The sequence below is a fragment of the Cetorhinus maximus genome, chromosome 11 (assembly GCF_964194155.1).
Source record: "Cetorhinus maximus chromosome 11, sCetMax3.hap1.1, whole genome shotgun sequence".
In the NCBI taxonomy this organism is placed as follows: Eukaryota; Metazoa; Chordata; class Chondrichthyes; order Lamniformes; family Cetorhinidae; genus Cetorhinus; species Cetorhinus maximus.
This window is the reverse complement of record NC_135889.1, coordinates 10,732,401-10,756,067: the sequence shown is the minus strand read 5'-3', so window position 1 is coordinate 10,756,067 and position 23,667 is coordinate 10,732,401. Positions and strand designations below refer to the sequence as shown.

Below are 23,667 nucleotides of genomic sequence, written 5' to 3'. Positions count from 1 at the left end.
AACAAGGTCAAGAAGGTCAATGGAGGAAAGACTTAGTGGACGTATCAAAGATACAAGATGGATACTGTTGGCTGGACTTGAGGGGAAGGTATTGGAAAACAAGATTCTCATTGTCCATTGCAGGGCATGGAAGAGCTCAAAAATCAGCCATTATACTTTGAACAATAAAAGCTGTATGCAGTAAGGACATGCTACCCAAAGGGAGCTGATGAATGTATATTGGAATCATTAGCAAGAAACTAGATGAGGGTTGGGTGGCAAGCGAAGAAAGTTATTGATCTGGAGAAATTGAGACAGAGCAGAGACCTGAGATTTTTCAGTTGGTGGACAGGAGAGGAAGAATCAGATGGAGTTGGAACATCAATTACTGCATAGATAGAGCAGTTTGAGAGGAAATTAGATCACCTCGAGTATAACCTGAGACACTTCTGGGTACTGAGTGGAATAACAAATTAGTTCCAGCTTTTGTATCTGAATAAACCTTTCATGAGAACTATGTTTATTCATGGTCTATGCACCTCAGATGGGTGCGCAAACTGTGTGACATTGGAAACTCTGCATAAGGTAATAAAACAAAAGCGCTGCATTGGGGAAGTTACAAACCATTTCAACATGGAGCAAGTCGTCAGTGTTTGTCGCTTGAACAAGATCAGTTGGCATCAACCGTCCTTATTACTAGAAATAGAACCCAGATCAGCAGACCATATTAAGGGCTGTCCCATTGCATCGTAGGCTGGTGACAGACCAATGTCACATTGTCAGTGTTTACAATAGCCAGCTTCCCATTGTCAGTGTTTACAATAGCCAGCTTCTGCTACACGCAATGTGACTATTTCAGTAATGACCTTTTTGTTCGAAACATCCTGGTTCATATTTGCCTATCCAGTTTTCAAATACAGAAGCTCTGTGTTTTACTAAAACACATAGCTAATTGGGTGCTAATGTAAACTAGTGACATGCTAAATATTTTTTAAAACTGCTTTAATTAGAAGTAACATTGGGTGTGGACTTTCCCAGTAATATTTGAAGAGTTTCTTGTAGCATGCAGGAATTCTCATTCCCTGATGAAACATGTTGGAAAGAAGAATGGAGGGGATGGAATTAAACTGAGTGGCACAATTTTAAAGGCCAGGCAGGAGCAGACACCTGGGGTTCATATACACAAATCTTTGAAGATGGCATAACAAGTTGTGTTTAAGTGTTTAGAATAAAAACATACAAGTTCCTGGGCTTTATTAATAGAGGCATAGAACTTAAAAAAAAGGAGGTTTTCTAAACCTTAAGTTACTGGTTATGCCTCAGCTGGGGAATTGAGTCCATTATGAGGACCACACTTCAGGAAAGCTGCCAGGACCCTGGAGAGAATAGAGGAGATTTACTAGATTTATTCCCGTGACGAGGGGCTTTTGTTAAGTGAAGGGACTGTAGATGCTGGGATTGTTCTTCTTGGAGCACAGGAAGTTATGGGGAGATTTAATTGAGGTGCTCAAGATTGAGAGGTTTACATAACTCAGATAGAATAGAAACCATTTTCACTGGCAAGAGGGTCAATAACCATAGGACGTGAGTTTCAGCAAATTGGGGGGGAAAAAAGCCAGGAGGAAAGTTAGGATCTAAAATGTACTGCATGAAAGGGTGGTGGAACAGATTGAATAATAACTTTCAAAAAGGGTTAAAAACTTGACAGGTCAAAATATACAGTGCTCTGGGGGAAAAACAGGGGAGTGGGTCCTTAATTGGATTGCTTTTTCAAAGAGCAGGCACAATGGGCTGAATAACCTCCTCCTGTGCCATATCATTCCATGAAATAGTGTTCTGGAAAGGTAAAATACACAAAAACCTGTTGAGAACCGGATATAAATGTGATTGCGTACTAACCCAGAGCCAGCCACCCATCCCCTTTATCACCAGTTTGAAAGTGTACAGTGCAGGATTTGTTTGAACTATATTGAGGCCTATTGAAAGTGTTAGCATTAATTGTGGAAATGGCAAAATAGTTAGGCTTTGCAGAAGGAAAATTGGCTTACCTAAGGCAGGGCAGCAGGCTTATTTTAAATAACAGCTGTAATACAATCTTTCCATTTAGATTTTCAACAGACTAACATATGCAATGCCTACAGTGGGGCAGGAAAGTTGTATGAGAATCTCAATCACTACTTTTGCATTTATTTGCTCTCACTGTGGATTTGCCTCTGGCAACCAGTCATACAGCTCTATGAAATAAAGATTGGCATTTGTATAGTAATGTGAGATGAAGTAATTTTTTTAAGTATAGTCACTGCCAATTTGCCCAAAGCAAGCTCCCACAAACAGCAATGTGATAATTACCAGATCTTCTGTTTTAGTGGCGTTGGTTAAGGGATAAATATTGATCAAGACGTCACGGTAACCCCTCTGCTGCTGCTTCAAAATAGTACCGTGGGATCTTGCACATCCTCGGAGAGGGTAGACAAGGCCTTGATTTAACGTCACATTCGAGAGATAGTGCCTATGACACTCCTAATAGAAAATAAAAATGCTGGAAATACTCTGCAGTTGGGCAGCATCTGTAGAGAGAGAAAGAGTTAACGTTTCAGGTCTAGGACCTTTCATCAGAATTGGGAAAAGTTAAAGATGTAATAAGTTTTGAATAGAGTGAGTGGGACAAGGACAAAAAGGACAATGATAGGGTGGAAGATGAGAGATTGAATGACAGAAGAGTTAGTCTTACAGGGTCAAAGGAAAGGGAGATGGGGCAAGAAAAGAAACAGCACTTCTGCCTAGAGCATATGTGCTGCTGTTTGAAAGCAAAAATAAGAGTGAAAAAAAGAGAAGAACCAAAACATGCAAAGAAAAGGAAACAAAATGGGATTACGTTCTGAAATTATCTAACTCAAAGCTGAGTCTAGAAGGCTGAAAATGCCTAATCAAAAAATGAGGTGCTATTCCTCTAGTTTGCATTGTACTTCACTGGAACAGCAGCAGGCCAAGGACAGAGATGTCAGTGTGAGACCAAGGTGAAGAAATAAAATGTCAGGCCAGCGGAAGCTTGGGGGTCATTCTTGTGAACTGAGTGAATGTTTTATAACAAATTCTGTGATTCTGTAAATCACTTTAATATTGGCAATGTTCTGATTTAGATACTGCAAGACTTGTGCCCAGATTTTAACGTTTGTAACTCTACATCTGTCCCCCTTCATTCCAGCAGTAGATTTGTTCAGTTGAGATATTCTCAATATCTCATCCAGGATGTCTCCTGGAATTCCTTCCCTAACAGCACTGTGGGTGTACTTACAACATGGACTGCAGCAGTTCAAGAAAATGGTTCACCACCCCCTTCTCAAGGGCAATAAATGCTGGCCTAGCCAGCGATGCCCGCATCCTGTGAATGAATAAAAAAAAAAATCAAGTCCCATCTGCCTGTTCAGGTGGACAAAAAAGGTCCCAGTGCATTACTTTCAATTGAATATATACATAAAATGGTAATTTTCAGGGCATTGGGAAAGAGTGGGCGATGGGATTAATTCGATAACCCTTTCAAAAAGCCAGCACAGACTCGATGAGCTGAAAGAGCGCAGAAGGGGGCTGATCGTTCTAAGCTGATGTAAATGGGTTTGTAATAAATGAGCTTCAAGCTACAAAACAAAACCCACTGTTCCCAAGTATGCCTAACTCCTCCCCCAACTAATTCACTCCAGCCTGCAACAGCCAGCACTCTTTGTATAACTCTAGGAATATCACAATTTCCCCCTCTTCATTAAAAATTGAGTATTCTTGTGCCCATTTTCACCCCCACAAACTGCCTCAGAAGTTCTACCATTTGTTACTTATGAGTGCAATTGAAGCAAAGGGTAATGAAACTTTGGAAGCAGAAAATGCTGAAAAAATTCCAGCAATTCAGTCACCACCTGTGGAGGGAACAAGTTGGCATTTTAAGTGCAAGACTTCTCAGAACTACAAAAAAAAACAGCATTTAAAAATGAACAGGAGTGAAGGTGGAGGGAATGCACACATACACAACAGGGAGAGTGATTTGGAAAGTGCTGAAAAGGAAAGCAGGCGATGTTAATATCACTTCAGCCACTTACCAAGAAGATATAAAGAAGCATGCTAAAAGTAATTGAAGACCCTTTGAAAGACACAGGACGTGAGAGTAGATGAGGTGGTGGTGAAGGGGAGATCTGACGAGGAAACAGGAGAGGATGACAAAGTGACTCAGAACTGAACAGCCTGAGAAGCTGTTAGCACCGGTGCAACCCATCCCGAGAGCAAGGTATTCTGATGGAGGGTGCCCACCATGTGTGCCAACAAACCTGGTTAGATTTTTTTTTGCCTCTTCCAGTGGAGCTAACGGAATCCTTCTATTTTGAAATTCCTAATTGTTTAGATGAAGAAAGTGAACTGATGCGATTGCCCCATATGGGATAGATGCACAAACTGATTGTGACCAAATATTTTTCTTTCTTAATTGTGGCGAGAATTTTGTTGAGATCTCACTCTAGATTGTAAAAGCAATGTGTGTTTATCCAAATAGAATAATGGAGAGTGTTGCTGCGGGTTTTCAAAATGATGTTACAATGGCTCGAAAACAGACACATTTTAAAGCCCTGCCTGTCAGAGCTTGACAACGGGCGACTAGTTGGGGGTTGTATGCAAATTTGTGCCCTTGGTCGCAGGATAAGATTGCCTTGTGGAAGCAAACCCAAGGGTGAGTGGGGAGGGTCTGTCTTCACTTGTACCATTTAGTGCAGCATTTGCAGAGGCCTGAACCCATCCTCAGGACTGATGTATGGCATGTGGGACAGCTTGAGCCCTTTCTCCTTTGTTAGAAAGTGCTCATGTGGCCCTGTGCCACCAGGCCCTGACATTTGGAGCTTGTGCTGAAGATGACAACACCGAAGTAACCTGCCAAGTTCACTAAGGCTGGTACCCCTGGAAGACCAGGGAAAAACATTTGGGGGAAAAATCAAGTTCTTAGGGATTCAGCTGACATTGTTACACCCAGAAACAGTGCACAAAATCAGGAGCAGAGTTTATTACTGGACCAGTGTCATTGAGTGTTTGAGGACAATGGATCTAATGAAACTTCAATGCATCGGGACACATTACACATTTGCTTCACTTTTACATAGTTTGTGAAGGTCTCTTGCAGCAACATCTAATGTTAACATGACTGTTTTTCAACATGCAAATATCTAACTAGTTTTACTGTAATTACGTTTTTGCACGAGATGAGGTCAGATTAGCTGGGTTAGAGGCTGTCATTCACTTTAGTAGGTGCCTTGTCTCTTTTCCAAGCTGTCTAACACGTGGGGGATGAAGAATGTCTTTGGTTTCGACAGCAGGCAGACCAGTTGGACAGATGCCTACTGGTAGTTGATATGTGGTATAGAAAGTCCTGAATAAGGAACAGAAAAAAAAACCTCGCATTTTATAGCCTTTTTTGTCTTCCAGAATGTTCTGAGCAAGTAGCTTCTGAATTGCAGCTAAACGTGACAACCATTTAGCGAGCAGCAAGGCCCCATAAACAGAAATGCAATAACCTGTTGGTGGTGTTGACCAGGAGATGAATAAATGTTTATCAGGCACTAGGAAAGTGTCACTGCTTCTCTTCAAATGGTACCAAGGGGTCGTTTTTTGGATCCACCTGAGTGGGTTAGTACATGTGCAGTGAAGTGCCAGCCTAGACTGTGTTCAGTACAAAGTGAAGCTTGAGCATATGGCTGTCTAACTTAGAGGTGAGAATGCTACCACTCTGTGAAGGCTGACACTTGGGAGAAGTCTTCACTTCATGGTCGTCTTCTATACTAGAAACGGATTGTTGCTTGAATTGTAAATTGCCATCTTGTCAGTGAATTTCTCTTTGTAGTTTAATTGGAAGGTGTGGATCTGTCTCAAGCAGTAATGATAGAATTATAATATAGTGTGGGTAACACTTAGCTAACTGACAGGACCTAGAATTTAGAAACTTTCTTCTCCAGGTGCTGGGGAGGAATCCTATTTTAGTGTCTAACATCGTGTGGATTGACAAGTTAAATGACTTGACGTGTAGAAATTCTAAAAGTCTAACTGAATAAATCTTAAACTCTTTTTAATTGTTTCTTAGTTTTTCAAAGACCATAATTAAAATTAATTGTAATTTTCTTGGGGGAAGGCGGGCTGTAGTTTATTTAAGTCAGTCCAATCCACTTTTCTAATTCAAATTGATGAGCTGAAATGATTATCTCACTGGCATACTGCTGTACTGTAATGTTGCTGTAGTGTAGGCAAATCAGGAAATGAGCTCAGGTTGTTGCCAAACAGGAATTTGCAGCTATATATATATATATATTAAAGAAAGACGCCGCATATCCTGGCCAAACTGGAGATGATTGGTTGTCAGTCACTGCTGTAAGTGACTGGTTTATGACTGATTAATGCATACACACTTTATATTACGAAACTATCCTCCGCATCTGCATTTTGCTGGAGAGATAATCCTGTTTTTATCAGAAGACTGTGGTGGTTTTGGTCATGCACTCAGTTTGCTGCAGTTCAGAACTCTTTAAACCAAACTCTGTTTACTGAATAAATGCTATTTGCTGTTGGTAAGTCCTGTGCCCCCTTTAACATGATGGCTGACACACTGCTGTCAGCACTTGCTCTGGCCTAAGAAGTTCCTCTTGTTTTGTATCTGATATATTAGCAATAAATGTTACTGATTCTACCATAACAGCGCCCAAAGTAAATTACACATTTGAATTTGACAGTGATGCCAGATTTGCTGATAGTTGCTGTATGGTGCAACTGTTAACAATTCCTAATGTGTGGTGGGCATAATTCCACAGTGCGCTTCAGATTTCTTCAAGTAGATTTTCTCTATTATTTACATTAATGATGCTAGGCCAGGTGTTGTAATTGACACCAATGCAGAAGTTCCTCAGGATAGTGTCCTAGGCCCAACCATCTTTAGCTGCCTCATCAATGACCTTCCCTGCATCAATGATGGATGTTTGCAGATTGCACAATATTCGCTTCCATTTGCAACTCCTCATATAATGTCCCTACAAGCTACAAGACCTGGGCAACATTCAGGCTTGTGCTAATAAATAATACCTGTGCCACAAGTGCCAGGCAGTGACCACCTCCAGCAAGAGTCTTAAGCGCATCCCCGAACCTATCACTGTCACAATCCAAGTTAATGGAAAGCCACTAATAATTGAGGTTGGTACAGGAGCCTCGTATCCATTTAAATACCTAAATGAAGGTTACCCGGCCACTGAATCTGAAGCGGACAACCGCTAAACTGAAGACATACACTGGAGAATCTATACAGGTTAAGGGCACCATCACAGTATCAGTACCTTATAGGCAATGGACAGCTCAACTTCCAGTGATAACAGTGACAGGAGAAGGATCTAGTCTTCTGGGCCAAGACTGGTTACAGAAAATCAAAATTGACTGGTCTGAGATATTCCACCTGAGAACAGGAGGAGTTCCTGAATTGCTAAGGAAATACCACAGTGTATTTCGGGATGAGTTAGGAGAATTGAAGGACCTTCACGTGCTGCAAGGATCCCTCAGGTCAGAGTTAGTTCCTCTGGAAAATCATGAAGAGAAAAAAATTGAATTTAGTGCCACTTTGAACAAACTGAAGAAACAGATGGCAGAGAACACTCAACAATGTTCAATTTTCCGGGAAGAAGTCAAGAAATAAAAGAAAAAGACTGAAGAGCTGAAGAATCAGCTGAATGAAACAGAAGAGGCATTAGGAGTAAAAGTTGTAGAACTTTCCAAGATGCAAGTGGATAATGAAGCCATGGGTAGCTCAACTACTGAACTGAACCAAGTTAAGACTTCACCAGAGAGAAACTTGGCTGAATGTGAAATCGAAATGAAGGACGAGGCAAAACTCTGCAGCAAACAGAAAAAGGACAGACAGAAATCAGATCAGAAAAGCCAATTGGCTATGTCTCGAGAACCCTCTCCACAGCCGAGAAGGATTATTCCCAGCTAGAAAAGGAAGGTTTATCAGTGGTGCTCGGAGTGAAGAAATTCCACCAGTACTTGCATGGGCGATATTTCACCATTGTGTCGGACCATAAACCATTATTGGGTTTATCCAGTGAGGATAAGACCATTCTGCCAATAGCATCAGCAAGAATACAACGTTGGGGTTTGATATTATCTGCGTATGAGTACGTCTTTATGCACCGTCCTGGCTTACATATTGCAAATGCGGACGCACTCAATTGTCTCCCATTACCAGGTAGCATTGCACATGCTCCAGTGCCACAAGAAGTTGTGCTTGTACTGAATTTCTGGGATTCTTCACCTGTGTGTGTGAAGCAAATTAGAAATTGGATAAACAGAGATTCAATTTTGTCGAAAGTCAGTGACCTTGTGAATTGGACCATCCCTGCAATACCTGTATCTGAAGAGGTGAGACCACTCCATGCCCAAAAAACAGTTAAACTGTCAAGATGGAATTTTGTTGTGGGGATCAAGAGTTGCCGCCCCTTCTCAAGGAAGAGAACCACTCTTGACAGAGCTTCACAGTGTGCATCCAGGCATATCGAAGATGAAAATGCTTGCGTGAAGCTATGTCTGGTGGCCAGGCATAGACAGTGACACTGAAAGCATAGTCAAGCACTGTCTCCAGTGCCAGCAACAACAGAAGTTGCCTGTTTCAGTTCCACTGCATCCGTGTGGGAGTGGCCTGGTCGACCCTGGGTTAGAGATTATATAGGATCATTCTTAGGTACCATATTTTTATTGATCGTAGATGCACATTCTCAATGGATGGATGTCTACGACATCAGATCACCAACATCGAGCACAACTATCGAAAAGCAACATCATAGTTTTAGTATATATGGCCTACTGGAAATCATAATTTCTGATAATGGTACAGTCTTTACCAATACAGTTTTAAGATTCATGAATTTAAATGGAATCAAGCATATTAAAACAGCCCCTTACCATCCCTCATCAAATGGTTTAGCTGAGAGAGCTGTGCAAACTTTCAAATCTGGAATGAAGAGATCCGAAGGTACTCTATAACTTCGACTTTCCCATTTTCTTCTCAGTTATCGCACAATGCCTCATTCGACCATGGGTTCAACACCTTCTGAATTATCGATGAAACGCCACCTTCGTACAAGCTTAAGCCTGCTGTTTCCAAACTTAGAGGGGTAGGTAGAGAGGATTCAGCGTTTTCAAAAATTGAATCATAATACCCATAGCAAAGCTCACAGATTCACTGTAGGAGACAGAGTATTTGTGTGCAGTTTTAGAAGTGGACCTTGCTGGGTTCCTGGAACCATTGTCTCAGTAATTGGTCCCTTATCCTTCCAGGTGGAAGTGGAACACAGAGTTGTTTGAAAACACATGGACCATCTTCGGGATAGAGAGTCATTCCAACAACCTACTATTCCACCTTTGATTAACGTCGAAGCACCAAGCCCTGAGGTGACAGACCGACCTAGAATAGACATGCCAAATGTCTCTGTAAAGTCGCCAAACCCAGAACTGCCACTTTTTAATGATGTATCTGGTACTGCAGTTCATGATCATGCCGATCCTGTGGGAGAACCTGAATTGGTAGAGCTGCGCCACTCTAACAGAATAAGGAAAGCACCTCAGATACTTGATCTTTTAGCACCTGAGTTGTACATATGTATACACTGTTGGATATTCAAATGTTTTCTGTAAATAGAAACTAAAAAAAAACTAAAGGGGGAGGAAATGTTGAACTGAAGATATAGCCTCTCCTACTGTTTATCAGGCGTCATGTGATCTTGGAGGCTCCTACCAATGAGCCCTATGCATGGGTAATCCGGGGGGTGGGGCTACCTGTGGAGGATCCTGTTCAAGCATGTAGCATCTGAAAAGCACTCTGTAATAAAGTTCATCTGTTTCTTGTCTCCAGCACCAACTCAGCATGGCTGTAGTGTGTGCCATCTACAAGATGCACTGCAAGAGCTCACCAAGGCTGCTTCAATAGCATTTTCCCAACTCATAACCTCTACCACCTAGTAGGGCAAGTGTGAGGAAACACCAGCAGTTGCAAGTTCCCCTCCAATTCTCTCACCATCCTGACTTGGAACTACATTGTCATTTCTTTACTGTTGCTGGGCCTGCTCAGTTCCCAGATGATTGCAAGCTTATGTTGAGTTTCAGTGGAAGCGCATACAGTTTTGGGTTGCTGACCTAGTTCATCTTAACCCCTGGCAAACCCATTGCTGCTCTTTGAATAAAGGTTGACACTCATTTAATTTAGCAGGTCTGGCGGCATCGGTGGAGAAGAAAAGAGTCAACGTTTCGAGTCCTCACGACCCTTCAACAGAACTGAACTTCAACAGATCTGTTCTGTTGAAGGGTCGTGAGGACTCGAAACGTCGACTCTTTTCTTCTCCACCGATGCTGCCAGACCTGCTGAGTTTTTCCAGGTAATTCTGTTTTTGTTTTGGATTTCCAGCATCCGCAGTAGTTTTTTGTTTTTAACTCATTTAATTTAGTTGAGTTGGGCTTGTCTTAGTTCAAGATGAACAGGGTGAAGTACCTAAAACTGTACTCACTATCTTTCAAGGGTTAAGTCATTCTGGGCAAAAAAAAAATCTACTCCTGGATTTTGGCAAGATGTAACCTTGAGTAATGCTGCGGCGATCACTTGGAACTATTTTCTAAATTGAATTTACAATTGGAAAAACTTGTTTGCTTGGAGCTTGGATCTTTGTCCGATACATGCTGGCAGATTGTGCGTTGCGCTGGTTAATCTCAGTCATCCTCTTTACTCACTCATAATGAAAATGTTGCTGAATCATTCAGGTCAACATCTTGCTGAGCAACTGCCCAGCAAGTATTACACTGATGAATGTCACAGTGCTCGTAGCCTCTGTTCTATTACAAATTATTGGGTCAGTGGGGATTTTCAAGACCACAGGGTGTACTTTGTAGCAGAAACTAATAACTGAAGAAGGAGAATGGTAAGTGTTAAACAGATAGAGACTCACTTTATTTTATATCTACCCCTATAGATTTAAAACCCTTTCCTTCCCCCTCTCTCTCCCTTTGTACAGATGTATCTGTCATTGTCTGAGCCTGTTTTGCTGATTTTGTATTTTCTCATTCCCACTTGTCTCCTTTGTTTTCTAAAATTCAAACTGCTTCCTGTACTGAGCGAACTATCGGAATTTCATGTAATTCCAGCAAAATGCCCTGGTGAATCCACTGACAGAGTAACTATTTCCCCTATAAAAATGGTGCAAAAATTGGTTAAAAGCTGTTTATCATTCTGCTTCTCTGATTTTTTTTTCTTTGGATTTTTTGCCACTTTTATTTTCATTCTTTCCTTAAATTTTCCCTTCCCTTTGATTCTTTGTAAAAGTAATTGTAATTGGTATGGCTTCCCTTATCTCTATTTCTACCTTTCATTCTTCCTACTCTATCTTGTGTGTTTTGATTGTGTAAGTTCCACTGCCTGGTGTGATTTTTGTGCTTGCTTGATTATGTTCCCATGGCTGTTCTATCTTCTACCTGAGGAGAGTGGGTTTATGCTCTCTAGACTTTAAAAAATGAGGGGTGAAATGTATAAAATTCATAAGGGGATTGACAGAGTTAATGCTGAGACAATGTTTCCCTTGCCTAGAGAGTACAGAACCAGAGGCCACGGGTCACAGGATAAGGGATCAGCCATTTAGGACTGAGAAGCAGGAGAAATTTCTTCGCTCAGATGGTTGTAAACCTTTGGAATTCTCTACACCAGAGAGATGTGGCTGCTCAGCTGCTGAGTAGATTCAAAGCTGAGATCGATAGATTTTTGGGGCACTCAGGGAATCGAGAAATATGTGGATGGGGCAGGAAAGTGGGGTAGCTGTGAGTAGGCTCAAGGTGTGGATATAAAAACAAAAAACTGCGGATGCTGGAAATCCAAAACAAAAACAGAATTACCTGGAAAAACTCAGCAGGTCTGGCAGCATCGGCGGAGAAGAAAAGAGTTGACATTTCGAGTCATGAAAGTCATGAGTCACTCAGGGTCATGAGGACTTGAAACGTCAACTCTTTTCTTCTCCGCCGATGCTGCCAGATCTGCTGAGTTTTTCCAGGTAATTCTGTTTTTGTCAAGGTGTGGATAGCCTATTAGCCTATTCCTCTTAGTACTTCTGTTTTTTTTTGAATGTCCGTTCAGCGTTTTTATTAGTGATACTGTTTGACGGACAAATATTGGCCAGGTCATCAGGGAGACTTCAGAAGAGTGCTATGGCATTTTTTAAAAATTCTTTCACAGGATGTGGGAATCGGTAGAAAGGCCAGCATTTATTGCCCATCTCCAGTTGCCCTTGAGAAGGTGGTGGTGAGCTGCCGCCTTGAACCGCTGCAGTCCATGTGCTGTAGGTGCACCCACAGTGCTGTTGGGAAAGGAATTCCAGGGTTTTGAGCCAGCGACAGTGAAGGAACGGTGATATAGTTCCAAGTCCGAATAGTGTGTGGCTTGGAGGTGAAATTACAGGTAGTGGTGTTCCCATACATCTGCTGCTCTTGTCCTTCTAGATGGTAGAGGTTGTGGGTTTGGAAGTTACTGTCAAAGGACCCTTGGTGAGTTGCTCCAGTGCATTTTGGAGGCGGTACACAATGCTGCCACTGTGCGTCGGTAATGGAGGGAGTGAATATTTAAGGTGGTGGATGGGGTACCAATCAAGTCGGCTGCTTTGTCCTGGATGATGTCAAGCTTCTTGAGTGTTGTTGGAGTTGCAATCGTCCAGGCAAGTGGAGAGTATTCCATCACGCTCCTGACTTGTGCCTTGTAGATGGTGGACAGGCTTTGAGGAGGCAGGTGGTGAGTTACTCGCTGCAGAATCTCCAGCTTCTGACCTGCATTTGTAGTTACAGTATTTATATGGTTAGTCCAGTTCAGTTTCTGGTCAATGGTAACTCCTGATGGGATAATCAGCATGGTAATGCCGTTGAATGTCAAGGGTCAATGGTTAGATTCTCTCTTGTTAGAGATGGTCCTTGCCTGGCACTTTCCACCTGAGGGGAGCACCTCATCTGAAAGGAGAGGGTCCAGAGGAGGTTCACGAGAACGATCCCAGGAATGAAAGGCTTAACATATGAGGAACGTTTGAGGACTCTGGGTCTATACTCGATGGAGTTTAGAAGGATGAGGGGGGATCTGATTGAAATTTACAGAATACTGAAAGGCCTGGATAGAGTGGACGTGGGGAAGATGTTTCCATTAGTAAGAGAGACTAGGACCCAAGGGCACAGCCTCAGAGTAAAGGGAAGACCTTTTAGAACAGAGATGAGGAGAAACTTCTTTAGCCAGAGAGTGATGACTCAATGAAATTCATTGCCACAGAAGGCTGTGGAGGCCAGGTCATTGAGTGTATTTAAGACCGAGATAGATAGGTTTTTGATCGGTAAGGAGATCAAAGGTTATGGGGAGAAGGCGGGAGAATGGGGTTGAGAAACTTATCAGCCATGATTGAATGGCGGAGCAGACTCGATGGGCCGAATGGCCTAATTTCTGCTCCTGTGTCTTGTGGTCTTATGGCAGCACCTCTAGCAGTGCAGCACGCTCTCAGTACTGCATGGAAGAGTCAGCCTGGATAAGGTGCTGAAGCCCCTGGAGAGTGACTTGAACCTGTTACTTTCTGACTCCAATGCGTGAGTGCTGCCATCGAGTAGGGCTGACACCTAAAGTTTAGGTTAGTGTATCTTCTCAAGTCAGTAGTAGATTGCTTTGTGTCACTTGTAGTAGTACAACTCTATACTGGCCTGAAGACCTGGTGCAAGGGGAAGTTAGTTGAAGCAGGCCAAGAGAAGGGGGAGTGGGAAGGTGGATAAATGGGGATGTGTGGGATGAAATCAATATTTCAAATACCACTGTGTGGAATGAATTCCTAGAACTGAAGGTCTGTGAAATATTTGAATAACTACTAGTGAACATGCATTGAATATACTCTAAATGCTTAGCACACAGAACAAAATGCTGGCCAAAAGGTGAAATGTTTTATGGGGAATTTGCTCCGAATGTGCCGATAGATATCATTACAGAGACACTCTTAAATTTCTGATTGCGGTACAAAAATGTACATTTTTTAAAAAATCATTGTTTTGTTTGAAACTACAAGGGTGCATGTTCATGGATGTCAAAGTGTTGCACAGTGCTTGGTGTTGATACAACATGAGACCCAATTGGAGTTAGAATTCATGTTCAGTTTAAATATGCTCAGGCACTCCATTGTACCTCTTGGGCACTCTAAACTCACCAGAGGGTTTCTCCTTCGTGTTTCCGGAAGGTGGATGCTCTAAACTGCAGGGTGAAAGCAGGAGCGGAAACCTATGGATCTGTGGTATAATAGCGACTAAAATTAAATTCCCAAACTTTTCTTTGAATCTGCATTCCTGGTTTATGACATCATTCTCAGTTATATTACACCCTTTATAGACTCCAATATGTAATTATGTGGTAGGATTATAGTTACACCATTACTAAAAGCTCACCTTGCTCCTTTTATAAAATGCCAGTCTGATACCACTCAGCGAATTGAGGGTATAATGTAAGAAGCTATCATTACCCACTTGTAATTGTGGCATTAGTTTAACTGCATTAACTTCACTGCCAGAGATGTCAAGTTGCCTGGGAAGATCCAGGAATTCATACTAAGTGCAATACTTTTTGTTTTGGCTGCAGGTTGTATCTGAATACAAGAGGCATCATGCTCATTCTCCCTCCACTTGATCTTCTTGCGAATCTTCAGCTCAGCTTTCAATAGCTTCCTTGGTTCCGTCTTAGCTGAATAAGATGAAATCAGCAATAAAAACTTCAACTTGAATCTACGCAGCAATATCAGAGATTCTACCTGACGGTATGCATGTTTCACCAAGGTGAAGCTTCTGCTGCCTTGGTGCAAAGTGCTTGAGACGGGGGAAGTACCTTACAAGAGGGAATTTTTCAGGATGCCTTTGGACAAGTAATGCCAGAAAATAAACCCATGAATGTGAATCAAAAAGAAACAGGAAGCATCACTGGTAAGAACAGAAACAAACTCTGCATTTGAAGAGACAAAACTTAAGCTTGAATTTTTCTTTAGATTATAACATAGGACTTGAATATAATTGCATGTTGCTAAACTCGGCGGCCTGTTAATTACTGGCTTGACCCTGACTTCAAATAAATCAGGGCATCCATGAGACATGAACTTTCATGTCAGGGGATGTTCTTAATGTCATGCTAATGGTTTGCAGGTGTAGTACTAAAGAGTAACACAAGTTTTGAGGTGACTTTGTTTTAATTAAAATATACGTTGGTTAGAAAATTGCGCTCACTTCTGGGCATCCAGTTTAAATCCAGCACAGGCCAATAAGTTTTTTTTAAAAATAAATAATTTCTCTCACTTTGGATGTACAAAATTTTGCTCAAGTCAGTTTGACTCCACGTATAGACACTTCATTGTTGTGGATACTAAAAATTGCATTGATGCAGTGCTTTATCTTGCCTTACTGCTTCACATGAAATTTAGGCACCATGTATTTTTTTTTAGAAGTGTAAGCTTAAAATGCCTTTAATAAAACGTTCCCAAGAACTTAGTCACGGAGGATTGTTGAGAGAAGGAGTGGAGGTTTTTGAAAGACAGTAGAGAGGCAGGAAGGCAGAAGGGCTTAAGGAGAGCATTCCAGAATCTGGGACTGAGACAAAGGAAAATTAAGCAGTGGAATAGGGATGTGAAAGAGGGTTTAGTGAGGAATGGGTGCTGGATCATGGGGATGATTTGCAGAGATCTGGGGGTGGGGGGGTTAGCGGGGAACGAGGGTAGGTGTGATTGGAGCAGGGGTAGGAGTTGATGCTGGATATGGTGTGGGTATGTATGGTGGAATTGTTTTAAGTTGCAGTTTGTGAAGGACAGAAATCGGGAATGAACTAAGCACTACACTGGAATAATCAAATCTGGAGGTGACGAACACAGGGATAGAGCTTTGTCAGTAGGTCATTAGGGGGTGGAGATGGGCAGCATTGCCAAAATGGATTTAAGAAGTCTTGGTAGCAATGGATAAGGATATTAGTGAGAACCAAGCAGGGATGGATGACTTTGGTCTTTCCAGTGTGGAATTGAAAGACATTCTTGCTCATCCAGAACTTGATGTAGGGTAAGAGATCACAGAACACCGAGATGGTTGAGAAATGGAAGGTGTACACAAAGAAAAGAAATGAGCCAATGTTGTGGTAACTTTGACAAATGGACCACAGGAGTCTCAGGTACAGATCACGATTTGTTTATTCAAGCAATTGCAAGGAGAGAACCAGCTCAACACAGCTTGAGATAGCACTCTGCTAAATTACAAGTGTTCAGCATATTTATACATTATTGGTCACGTACAAGAACAGTTTCCAGATTCCGATCTCGTCAACATGTAGGTTTACATTAAACAGACATCTCTGGTACATGCATCGTATGTCCTTATTTTCACCCAGGCAGAGACCTTCCCTCCTATCTAAGCTGGGACCATCTGACCTTCCCCTATTTGTTGAAGAGCACACTTACTCTATGTTATTGCAATCCTCTAACTCCAGTCCGGTTCCCAAAGTCCTGTTGCTAAGGCTGTGCAAGGTTCATCTGGTAACCTTTAACTATTAATGTGCTTGGTAGCACTGGCTGCCTGGAGATCTTAAGTAATTTATTCCCTTTCAATAAATTCTCCCTTACCATAAATTCTTTCTTACTTTCTTCCCCCTAACACCAACATATTTTCCATTTCTGAATTCAGATTATTTAAGTAGAAACTGATCAGGGTAACTGACACTGAAAGCTCTATACCTGTGTTCGTCACCTCCAGATTTGATTATTCCAGTGTAGCGCTCAGTCCATTCCCAATTTCTGATCTCTCAGGCACTCCACTCCATATATTTCCTGAACTTGACATCTCTTCCCCAATTCTTGGAGTGCTTGACCCCAGTGGTAACAATGGAAGAAACTATTGAAGGAGGTGTGCTGAGCTTGTTGGGATAGTTAATAATGGAGCCAGTGTAATGGACCAAAGGAGAGACAGTACAGGAGAGTAGAGTGAGTATCCTATGCAATATGATAGATAAAGAATTGATGGAATGAGGAAGCAGCAAGTACTAGTTAGGGAAGTGATTTCACATTGAAGAGATATAACCAGTGGAGTGCCAGAGAAATTGATGCCGCATTATAGCATGTTCCCCAGAACAGAAAGAAGACTTTTTTTAACAAAAGAAGCTTGTACTGCTGAAACCTTAGGTTACGAATTAAATAATTTTCTGGATTGCTGCAATCTCACTTTTAGAGCTTGAAACCTTTTTCACCCCAACATTTGGTTACTGCCTTGTAATTATTCTTAAGGCCTCCGGTATTTAACATATTTGAAAAAGAGGCAATGTAAGGTACATTGGGAATCTCCAAACGGTGGTCTTATGTAGCCCCCGAGACTTTGTAATTTAGGTCTTAAAAACCAGACAGATGAGTTAAATTTGTTTAATTTTTCTCTGGCATGTCCTGTTTTAATTTTTATGGATTTGGAAAGGGCTGTTCGTTGTGCTGTTGACCCAATAGTGGATAATCTTCAATCAGTAGACACAAATTAAGGTGGAATTCAGCCTTGTATGTGGCTCTTGAGGCTTAATGGTGTAAATCGATGCAGCCAATGAGGCCAGAATGCTGGAACACCTGTGGTACATAAGAAAGTCACTTACCGGTAGCAGGCTGAGCTTTTAATATTACTCCTGTAGTGGATCCAACTTGATTTCAAGTCAGTCATAACTCGGGGAGCCAAATCACAATCTTGCGGGGGCGTTTGAGGTGATAAATGGTGAATGTAAAGAGATTACTCCAGAATAGATACTGCATGCATTCAGCGTAAATGTAATATTGCAGGAAATGCCTTTTGTGTCCAGGCAATTGCTTCTTAAAGGCCGTACTCTGAAGTGGTCCAGATGGCAAGTTTGCCATAACAGATATGTGATCCAAGATCTCCTCTTACTTCCCCTAGCAAGTGGGTCAGTGACTGGAGGGGACAGATTTAAAATAATTGGCAAAAGAATTAGAGGCAAAAAGAGCAGAAATTTCTTCATACTGGGTGTTAATATCTGGAATGCACCACCTGAAAATGTGCAGTCAAATCCTATAGGAACATTTAAAAGGCAATCAGACTTGAGGACCAATTTGTAGGGTTGTGGAGAAAAACCTGTGTGGGACTAAATTCAACAGCGCTTTCAAGGAGCTGGTACAGGCATGACTGGCCAAATGGCCTCCCTCTGTGCTGTAAGGTTCAATGACTATGATGATGGGGTGCGATGAAGTAGAGTAGGAGAAGGCTGGCATGGCTAAACATCAACATAGGTCAGAAAACATTTGCTGATGTCAGGATGCATGTGGCTCCTCTAGTTTCGAACACGACTGTCACATTTATTTCCTTCTGGTCAACGCCCTGGAGTTGCTTTGCATCATTCAATAAACCTCTCTTTAGCTACCTGCCAAAAATAGGTATTCTTGGTAGCTACATCCTAGTGTGTTGAGTAGATGTGGCCATTGCATCCACATCATTAAGTGATACACACCCTTCAGTGATGCCTTGAACTTTACACAGAAGTGATTCTCTGTGAGAAGGAAATGGTGGATATAGAGAGTCTTCAGTAATTAGGTAAGTGCATAGGTTCTGATCAATGCAATTAAATGATAGTCATCCTTTGGTCTCTGGTTATTGAAGGACCGATTCATGTAACTGATTTGAAAGGAATCACTTTGAATCACTGAAATCCACTGCTTTGAAGCTTTAACTCTTTAAAGCTAATTATTTGTGATGACAATTTGTGTTTGGGGAAGAGGAAAACTTAGTCAGATATATCCTACATATGGAATATTGTGGGAATTATCAGAATTTAACATCCAGTCATTGTCTCTGAATTTGTGATTTTTCAATCTCAAATTTCCATCTACTCCATGTTATAGGGGCACATCCTTACTGCTCTTTAGACAAGTTCAATTGAACATGACTTCAAATATTGCCCTATGTTAATCCATGGTGGCAAGATAGGGAAATTTCTATATATCATGGCATCTAATTTTAAATGGTTAGAATAAGTGTGTTATCAAGAGAAGTTCCTATCTCAGTGCTGATCAGCACCTGCATTGAGGCTGTGTCATTAGTATGATTGATGAAAGAAAATTTTCTCTCTGTTTTTGTCTAGAAATCAAGTCAAAAACTTGTTTTTCGTGGTTGGAGCAAGTTTAGTGAAATTTTGAAGGAGCCTTGGCTCGTTTCTGTACTGTACATCCCATCAATCCTACAGATGTGTTTATGCTACACAAGAGCCTCTTCCCACTCTATTTGCTTCATCTCATCATATTCGCCTTTCTTCCTCATGTACTTACCTAGCTTTCCATTAAATGCATCTATGCTATGTTCCTCAACTACTCTATAAGTGGTAGTGAGTTCCATGTTCTCATAACTGAGTAAAGAATGGTGTCCTGAATTTGCTTTTGGATTTATTAGTGACTATATATTATTTACAACCCCTTGTTTTGAACTCCCCAAAATGGAAACATCTCAATCAAACATCTTTGAATTTTTAAAGATCTCTGAGATTATCCCTGGCCTTTTTAAGAGAAGAGAGCCCCTGTCTGTTCAGTCTTTCTTGTAAGCTGACACACAGATAAAAGCAATCTTTCTGATTGTCTATTCAGATGAGATTTTGAGAAAGCTAACTTCAAAGTTAACCATAATAAGTTCCCATAATGCAAAATGCTGCCATTTGCGTATTGGTGCCTGCCAGATATCTAACTCCATGGGTTGACTGGGAATGGGCTTGCTCATGTCTAAGATCAGATTGAGAAGGCCTGTGAAACACTTTTTTTTAAAGCTAGAGTTTACATCACAGATGTAGGCCATTTGGCCCAATTGGCCTCTGCTGGTGCTCATCTTTCACACTAGGGAGTGTTAGGAGAAAAACCTGAAATGTAGAAAGTCTGGTTGTTAAAAGGTATAAGATCCCTTAAAACTTGTTTTATTTTAAATGTTCTCTGTTACTTAACATAATGTGTAAATTCATTTTATCAGTGTTTCCCTTGGATAGTTTTCTTCAAATGTTCACACATGCTGTCAGTAATGCTTGCTATGTACATTGATTGATAAAGTGGGAGAAAGTTGAATGAGAGTAATCTAGTCAGAAATATAAAAAAAGTAAAGGCTTCTGTGAGTATGTAAAAAGGAAGAGTAGCAAAAGTAAATGTGGGTCCCTTAGAGGTGGAGATAAAAGAAATTATATGGCAAATAAGGAAATGGCAGATATTTTCTAACTTCACAGACAGACCAAAAATAGTAGGGAACCAAGGTTTTGATGAGAGTGAGGAACTTAACATTAATGTCAGTAAAGGAAGAAGTGCTGGAGAAATTGATGGGATTAAAAGCTGACAAATCCCCTGAATTTGATGGCCTGCACCTAGGGTTCTAAAAGAATAGCTAAAGAGATGGCATATACATTGATAGTGATCTTCCAGAATTAGATTCTTAGATTCTGGAACAGTCCCAGTAGATTGGAAGGTAGCAAATGCAATACTGCTATTCAGGAAAAGAGGATGAGAGAAAACAGAAACATCATTTATTGGGAAAATACTGGAATTCATTCTTAAGGAAATGGTAACAGGCCGCTTAGAAAATCATATGATTAGGCAGAGTCAGCACGGTTTTACGAAAAGGAAATCGTGTTGGCAAATCTATTCATTTCTCATACCATATACCTCCTTAGTTGCTTGCTGTACCTGCAAATGGCATGTTAGCCTCCATTATAAGGGGTTTGGATTACAAGAGTAAGGAGGACTGACTGCAGTTGTTCAGGGCTTTGGTGAGACCGCATCGGGGGTGGGGGGGTGGGGGGTACTTTAATGTGTGCAGCACAATTATGAAACTGGTCTGATAAACGTGACAAGGTGTCCCTGTTCCTGTTACCAGATGTGTGCAGCAGTGAGGATTTGCCTGAAGTGGAACTCGTGAGCCTGATAGAAGACCAGCTGGCCCAGTACCACCTGCGGGCAGACTCGCTTTACTTATATCAGAACAAGGACTGGGAGCAGGTGCCCGAGTACCCTGGCCATGCATCCAGCGAGCTATCTCCCGCCCAGGCCGAGGAGACCTTCCGCTACATGAGTAAGTGATCCAGTCATTGAAACCTTTCATTTGAATAATTTATTGTCCTGGAGTTTTTGGTTCGCTGTGAAGCAAGGGCACTCGCAGCTGACCTTGAAGGACTCTTGTTAAGAGATCTCTCTGCTGAGAATTTCACCTTTATCGGCATGTAGAGATACAGCAGCTGATTATAGCATTCTTTACTGGGGATTCCCAGCGTGGAGCTGCAGTGATGTTCAGGCTGTCCAAGCAGCCAATCACATTAGAGGATTTTAACAGACAGAAACAATAAGTAAAAAGCAATGAAATAAAATCACTTGTACGTCGAACACATTAAAAATTGGAACACACACATAGGATGAAGGTAGAAACTAACATATTTGGAAAACTTTAAAAAAATAAAATTAGCTAAAAAAGATCCACTAATTGATCAGTTAACAGCATTCCAGGGCCAGTTCCATTGTTCATCAAATTTTATTAATCACTTCTCAGTTAAAAGCCAGTTACATCTAATTGAACAAGATGTAACTTTTTAAGGGGTTTTAAATGATGATGTGGGACATGAAAGCTGAGCTTATCTCTGAATTTAGTGATTACTGGCCCTGGGTGTGTCCACAGCACAACCTGTGACAGACCGCACTTCAGGCTTCCCACACTAATCTACACATGCCCAACATCCTGAAGTTGTAAAAACAAAAAACTACTGCGGATGCTGGAAATCCAAAACAAAAACAAAATTACCTGGAAAAACTCAGCAGGTCTGGCAGCATCGGCGGAGAAGAAAAGAGTTGACGTTTCGAGTCCTCATGACCCTTCAACAGAACTAAGTAAAAATAGGAGAGGGGTGAAATATAAGCTGGTTTAGGGTGGGGGAAGGGGGGAGAGAAGTTGGCGGGGGGTGGGGTGTGGTTGTAGGGACAAGCAAGCAGTGATAGGAGCAGATAATCAAAAGATGTCACAGACAAAGGAATAAAGAGGTGTTGAAGGTGGTGATATTATTTAAACGAATGTGCTAGTTAAGAATGGATGGCAGGACACTCAAGGTACAGCTCTAGTGGGGGTGGGGTGGAAAGACTGACGACATTAAAGGTATAGATTTAAAAATAATGGAAATAGGTGGGAAAAGAAAAATCTATATAAATTATTGGAAAAAACAAAAGGGAGGGGGAAGAAACGGAAAGGGGGTGGGGATGGAGGAGGGAGTTCAAGATCTAAAGTTGTTGAACTCAATATTCAGTCCGGAAGGCTGTAAAGTGCCTAGTCGGAAGATGAGGTGCTGTTCCTCCAGTTTGCATTGGGCTTCACTGGAACAATGCAGCAAGCCAAGGACAGACATGTGGGCAAGAGAGCAGGGTGGAGTGTTAAAATGGCAAGCGACAAGGAGGTTTGGGTCTTTCTTGCGGACAGACCGCAGGTGTTCTGCAAAGCGGTCGCCCAGTTTACGTTTGGTCTCTCCAATGTAGAGGAGACCGCATTGGGAGCAACGAATGCAGTAGACTAAGTTAGGGGAAATGCAAGTGAAATGCTGCTTCACTTGAAAGGAGTGTTTGGGCCCTTGGATGGTGAGGAGAGAGGAAGTGAAGGGGCAGGTGTTGCATCTTTTGCGTGGGCATGGGGAGGTGCCATAGGTGGGGGTTGAGGAGTAGGGGGTGATGGAGGAGTGGACCAAGGTGTCCCGGAGGGAACGATCCCTACGTAATGCCGCCAGGGGGGGTGAAGGGAAGATGTGTTTGGTGGTGGCATCGTGCTGGAGTTGGCGGAAATGGCGGAGGATGATCCTTTGAATGCGGAGGCTGGTGGGGTGATAAGTGAGCCTCAACCGTGTCTGGCCCATCTCCCGCGCATCCACCCTCCTGCCTTCTCCTCCCTCCAAGAAACATGATAGGGTCCCCCTTGTCCTCACTTATCACCCCACCAGCCTCCGCATTCAAAGGATCATCCTCCGCCATTTCCAATAATTTGTTTTTTTTTTGTTTTTTCCAATAATTTATATAGATTTTTCTTTGCCCACCTATTTCCATTATTTTTAAATCTATACCTTTAGTGCCCTGTCAGTCTTTCCACCCCACCCCCACTAGAGCTGTACCTTGAGTGTCCTGCCATCCATTCTTAATTAGCACATTCGTTTAGATATTATCACCACCTTCAACACCTCTTTGTTCCTTTGTCTGTGACATCTTTTGATTATCTGCTCCTATCACTGCTTGCTTGCCCCTACAACCACCACCCCCTCCGCCAACTTCCCTCCCCCCACCCCCCCCACCTTAAACCAGCTTATATTTCACCCCTCTCCTAATATTACTCAGTTCTGTTGAAGGGTCATGAGGACTCGAAACGTCAACTCTTTTCTTCTCCGCCGATGCTGCCAGACCTGCTGAGTTTTTCCAGGTAATTCTGTTTTTGTATCCTGAAGTTGTGCCAGTTTCAGGAGGATAATGTTGGTAAACGCTGACTGTTCATTGTTGACCCCTTTCTCCCACCCCCTACAAAATCTGGTCTATTGTCTCAGTTCAAAAGGCAAACGATCCAATTATCCACCCCAAATATCATGTTTTTGCAAATAGT

The 23,667-nt window shown here is 41.9% G+C and overlaps 1 protein-coding gene across 3 annotated transcripts in view; it reads left to right on the top strand.

The window, feature by feature from the left end:
- Positions 1-23,667, top strand: part of trak2 (trafficking protein, kinesin binding 2) — a 76,179-nt gene that overhangs the window by 13,573 nt on the left and 38,939 nt on the right. For 2 of the 3 annotated variants that reach the window (XM_078551527.1, XM_078551525.1), the window contains exons 2-3: positions 14,657-14,994; positions 20,929-21,123. In XM_078551527.1, coding sequence (XP_078407653.1) covers positions 14,940-14,994; positions 20,929-21,123 — 250 coding nt within the window. In that variant the 5' untranslated portion in view covers positions 14,657-14,939. The remainder of the gene's footprint in view (positions 1-14,656; positions 14,995-20,928; positions 21,124-23,667) is intronic. The other variant, XM_078551528.1, reaches the window with a different exon arrangement.